The sequence below is a fragment of the Carlito syrichta genome, unplaced genomic scaffold, assembly GCF_000164805.1.
Source record: "Carlito syrichta isolate Samal-C Ts95f unplaced genomic scaffold, Tarsius_syrichta-2.0.1 Scaffold314116, whole genome shotgun sequence".
In the NCBI taxonomy this organism is placed as follows: domain Eukaryota; kingdom Metazoa; phylum Chordata; class Mammalia; order Primates; family Tarsiidae; genus Carlito; species Carlito syrichta.
The window spans coordinates 324,359-330,358 of record NW_007258212.1 but is presented as its reverse complement, the minus strand read 5'-3'; the positions used below and the strand labels follow the sequence as shown (position 1 = coordinate 330,358).

General features: G+C 35.9%; 1 protein-coding gene across 1 annotated transcript in view; it reads left to right on the top strand.

Annotated features, from left to right (window-relative positions):
• Window positions 1-297: 297 nt before the first annotated feature.
• Window positions 298-6,000, top strand: part of LOC103273667 (cell surface glycoprotein CD200 receptor 1-like) — a 28,625-nt gene continuing 22,922 nt past the window's right edge. Inside the window, exon 1 of the mRNA XM_008071103.2 lies at window positions 298-361. Coding sequence (XP_008069294.2) covers window positions 298-361 — 64 coding nt within the window. The remainder of the gene's footprint in view (window positions 362-6,000) is intronic.

The window sequence follows — 6,000 nt, the reverse complement described above, 5'->3', positions numbered from 1 at the left end:
ATGGTTATCTTATTAGATCATAGCCACATTATTTTGTCTGTAGTTCTACCCCAAGTTAAGAGTTTTAGTTTGAAGTTCACTTATCAATTTATCAGACTGCTAATGATAGATTAGATTAGGCAGGTTAGACTAGGAAAACATTGGGGCTGTAGGAATTTTCCAAACCTATTGATGTCTGAAGCAGCTGGTGCATCCCATGTATGCAAGCAAGACAGTCTAGCTATAGGAAACGTCACACCTACCTTGTTAGACTCACATAACAGATATACCTGTATCCCTGTAGGCCGTTTTTCCAGGATGCCGACTGCCAAGGCAGAAACTGACTTAGAGGCATCCTGGAGCATGCGCATCAATAGTCAAGGTTAATCTAAGATAATAATAACCTACTTTCCCTCTCATTATAATATTATTAGCATAAAATTACCCTAGGGGAACCTCCCGCTCCTGACACCACGATGGTACCCGTATGACCCTAATAACTCCTAAAACTCCTCTGCCGGACGTGAGGGAGGAGTAACAGCAACCCAGCCCTAAGACCACTTATTTCTAGAATAAGACCACTCCAAAACTCACCACTCTTCACTCCTAAGAATGAAATTATAGCTCAAACATAGTTGAGTGCACTAGCAGCAGCTGTTTCTGTCTGCCCTCCTCTCTTGAGAGTGTACTACTCTTTGCTTGTTTTGCTTTGTGTGCCTGTTTGCGAATTCTCTCCAAACGTGAACACAAGAAACTGGTCGTCCACCCGTCCCACAGCGGAGGAGCACCCCTTCACCCAGTCACACTAACTTCTTTGTATTCTTCCAAAAGACCTGCAAATGAATGAAGAGGTAGAAAATCTTACCTTGTTTCCCATTCCCAAACATTAGAAATGATAAATGTATGTTAGAAACAATGTTAACTATTAACTATGGCATCATCCATGCTCTCTTTTGGGTAATAACAATTACTGAATTAGGAATTTTTAACGGGAATGATGACGTTTCAGAAATGCCTGACTCCAAGTTTTTCAGAGAGTAGAGCACTGCTCTTTGCAATACTTAAAAACGGTTTAACATCACAAGAAAGTCATGTGCTGTTTCTGAGAGCCTTTTTTTCCTCACCGGAGGAAGCCTCTGTGGAGTATGGGTTTGCATAGTCATGCCTATTGCGTGGGTGGTATATGTTTGCTCAAGCATATGACGATGGTGATTTGGGAAAGGAAACTTCTGGTGCTCGAAGTGAGTAATAGGTTTCACTAGTAGTAAAATCATAAAATACTGTTTCTTTTCTGCTGATGATTTAACTTAGATGGAAAAGGCTTTTTTTTTTTTTTTTTTTTAACATTTTCAGTGTCAAGAGTTTTTGTATTTGTTTTGTGTCTATTTGTGTGGATGTGTGTTCTAAATTTATGTGTATTAAGACCTAAAGTTTCCGATACCATTTTTATTGATCCCCTTTGAACTGTAATGAGAAATAATTTACGTACAATTAGTTACATCCATTTAAAATATAAAATTTTCATACTTACCTGGAAGGGGAGATACCATGATCATGAAGGTGGTTTTCCCAGGGCGAGGCTTACTCACCCTTTGCATTCTGAATGTACTGACCCCTATGATTTCCCCAAATGCGGGAAGCTCGACTGCATAATTTGTGGTAGTGGGGCACTGCGTTTGCTCTCTCCCCTTTAACAAGGACAGATTGAACGGATTTTTTTCTTCTTTTTCAAGCTGTTTATACTTGCTCTTTTTTATAAAGTTATTCGCTCAAAAAACATATAAAACTTAATGTTTTGACCGTTGTATATGCCTGTGAATCGTCACCACAAACAAGATACAAAACATTTTCATCATTTCCAAAATATTTATCATGTATTTTAGTAATCCATCCTTGCCTCACTCCCATCTGCAGGCAACCACTGATAAGTTACCTAGCATTTTATATTAGCACTATTTTGAATAGCATGTTTGCTGATGTTGTTTCACTCAACAAAATAATTCTGAGATTTGTCAGTGTTGGACTTTCCTTTTTGTTGAGTTGGATTCCATTATATGGATAATTTATTCGTTTAACTATTGATTGACATTTGGGTTATTTCCAATTTTTGGAAATTTTGAATAAATAGTTGTAAATAAAGCCACTATGAACATTCATGCACAAGTGTCATGTGAACATATGTTTTAATTTATCTTAGGTAAATACTATTGAAATGGCCATGTTATATGGTGGGTACATTTGAATTTTGAAAAAAACTGCCAGAAATTTTCCCCCATAATTATATCATTTTACATTCTCACTAGTATTGTATGAGAATTCTAATTGCTCCATGTTCTTTCCAGTACTTATTATCAGTCTTCTTAATTTTAATCTTGCTTATAGGTATGTAATCTCACTGTTTTTAATCTGCATTTTCTTTATGGTTACTAATATTGAACAACCTTTTGTGTGTCTCTTGGCCACTCGAATATCTTTTTTTTTTTTTTTTTTGGCAAAGTGTAAACTCAATGGAAGAAAATGTACTCAAACTATTAAGGGACACCTGAGAAAATGCTTCAGCTAATTTCATACTTCTTAAATGGTGCAAGATTTTATTTGTTAATATCTTGTAAAAAATTTGTGTCATATTTGTGTTACTGGTCATCATTTTTGCCATTTGTAATGTGTTTATCTGGTTTGACATAAGGTTAATTCTCCCTATACAAAATGTTCCCTCCTTGTTGATTTTCTGAGTTTGTGTGTAAAATTAGTATTACTTCTTCCTTAAATGTTTGCTTAAATTTGTCAGTGTAGTCAATTTGATGGAACGATTTTTATCAACAAATTCAATTTTTTAAAAACTATAAGGCTCTTCAGATTATCTATTTATTCTCAAATAAGCTGTGAAAACTGTGTCTTTTAAATAATTTGTTTCATCTAAGTTATTGAATTTGATTAGCATAATATTTTGTCATTCCTTTTGTGAATGTAGATTTATATTAATGGTTCTTTTATTCCTAGTATTAGAGATTTGTGCTGTCTTAATTTTTTTCTTGATCAGTCATTATAAATGTTGGTGTTTTCTTTCTTTTTTTTTTTTTTTTTTTTGAGTTGGCATCTCGCTCTGTCGCCCAGACTGGAGTGCAGTGGACGCTCCCGGCCACCGCAGCCTTGACCTGCTGGGCTTCGGCGATCCTTCTGCCTCAGTCTTCCGAGTAGCCGGAATTACAGGCGTGTGCTACCACATCCGGCTAATTTTTTAATTATTATAGAGATGAGGTCTCGCCTGCCCAGGCGAGTCTCGAACCTGCGGGCTCAGGCAGTCCACTCACCTCAGCCTCCCAAAGGCACAGGATTACAGGCTGAGCGACTGAGCCCGGCAAATGTTGGTGTTTTCAAAGAACCAGTGCTTGATTTCCTTAATTTTTCACATTGCTTGTTTTCTATTTTATTTTATTTTATATTTTTAACTTTTAATTTTTTATTTTAAAAATGTGGGGTACAATTTATTACTGTTCATTATGCAGGTACCCTTTGTGTTCTATTTTATTGATTACTGCTCTTAGATTTATTGATGACCTCTTTTCTCTTTGTTGTTAGCTTCTTTAAGCAAATTTGAGACTTGTCTTCTTTTTAAATTAGGATTAAAATTATTAATTTATCTGTAAGAACCGTGTTAGTTGCTTATTACAAATTTTTGTATGTTGTATTTTTATTATTATCCAGTCAAAATATTATCTAAATTCCTTATGGATTTCCTAATTGAGCAAAGAATTGCTTAGAAATGTGTTTGATTTCTAAATATTTGATATTTTCTTAAATATCTCATTGTAGTTGATTTCCATTTTAATTCTGTTTTGGTTGGAGGACATCTTTTGTATGATTTTAGTTTTTTAAAAGTTTTTGAGATGCTTTTTGTGGCCTAGAATGTGGTCAAACTCAGTGAATATACTATGTGCACTTGAGAAGAATGTGTATTCTGTAGATGCTGGGTTAGTGTCTAAAAATATGAATTAGGTCAGTGTGGTTGATAGCTACATTAGTTGCTTATTGCTATGCGATAAATTACTCCAAAACTTAGCAAAAGATAGAAAATATGTTTTTTTGTTTGTCTGTTTGTTTTTGAGTTGAAGTCTCACTCTGTCGCCCAGACTGGAGTGCAGTGGCAGCTCCCGGCCACTGCACCCTCGACCTGCTGGGCTCCGGCGATCTTTCTGCTCAGCCTTCCAAGTGGCTGGAACTAAAGGCGCGCTACCACGCCCGGCTAATTTTTTTGATTTATTGTAGAGATGAGGTCTCGCCAAATTGCCCAGGCAGGTCTTGAACCTGCGGGCTCAGGCAACCCACTCACCTCAGCCTCCCAAAGCGGGGGATTACAGGCTGAGCCACCGAGCCCAGCCTGAAAATTTGCATTTTGAAAGGTAAAACATATCATGAGTTGATAATGATACTTTTGATTCAAATTTAGGATTCACGGTTTTTACTTAAACCTATTCATTTAACACCTGTATCTCCTTTCCTCCTCACTGGAAAAATTTAATGATACAAACATACAGGCATGCCTATCTCGTTACAGCCTCGCCAACGGTGTATGTTGACAATCTTTTGGATTGTACCAGTCTTACAGGTAAGAAATTATATTTCCAAATAGTTTTCATTTGTACTTCTCTTACCACTAATGATATTGAATATCTTTCCATTTGTACTTCTTTTCCTATAAATTATCTGTTTATATCTTAAGTCCAGTTTAGCTATAGTATTATTTTGACCTTTACTTATAACCCAGCTTGAGACACTCATGTACCAAGGAGCTGTGTAAAACCACTATTCTATGAACTGAGGATGTAGCATGAACAACATAGACGTCCCTACTCTCGTGGAGCTTACAATCTAGTGAGGGAACAATGAGTTTGGCTCTTAAATGCTGAGAGTTGTTTCAGATTCTCCTCTCTAACCTAACCATTCCCATTCAGTACTAGAATTCATAATGCTTGTGTCCAAGGGCTTTGCAATCCTGATTTCACTTGGTCAGCTCTTTCAGAAATTTGTTTTTTAGTGTTTCTGCAGTAACATGCTTAGATACATTTCATCAACACTTTCAATTTGGATTAATTTGGTTAGTGTACTTATCTTAATATATTTCTTAGCATCTATCTCTTGATTTCTACTCACTGCAGTAAGGCTTACTTGCACAAAGAATCATAACTGGGTGACAGAAGCAGCTTACTAGCTAAGTGTTCTTGGTCAAATTGCTTAATCATTTAATCTACATTTCTTTATCTGTAAAATGAGAAAGTTTATGCTAGTTATAGAGAGATGAAAATACATAACATAGACAAATTACTCCAAATCAGTTCCTACTATAGGTGTTGAATAAATTATTATTAACAAAAGAAGACTGTAAAAGAAAATGGCAGCTAAGAGGTGCACTGTATATTCAAAATTTCTTTAGAGAAACCCTGAGCATTAAATTTTACTCTAAAATGTTTCTATTTGCTAGTCGGATACACCCACTATAGATTAACTGGAGTATATCTTTTTCCTGTGAACATTTTTTAGGAGCTTTGAGTCCTGCACAATTAAAGCATACTAATATCCATTTGTATTTGTGCCTTCTTTAAATGTCATTATTTTTGTTTGCAACTCTCTTTTCCTCTGCCTTCCTGGAAAAATTCATGTACTAAGATCTAGCTCAAATATCACCTGTTATAGGAAAGTTTTCCTAATCTCTCACCTCTGTTCTCTTGGAATTAAATACCTGTTCTTTTAAACTCCCGGAAATGACAATGTACAACTTCTGTCACTGCACTGAAAACTTGACATATAATTGTTTACATAGCTGCTTCCTATCCTGGATCCAAAGCTCTCAGAAAGAAGGTACTGTGTATTATGATGTCTCTGTGTTTAGCAGAGTACCTTGTCAGTAACTGCTGTTCAAAAGATGTGTACTGGCAGTTCCCACTAAGACCTCGCCTTACAAAATATGAGCTTAATAGGCCGTTGTCTATATGATGTGATTCAATAAATCTTAGGAAAGTCCTT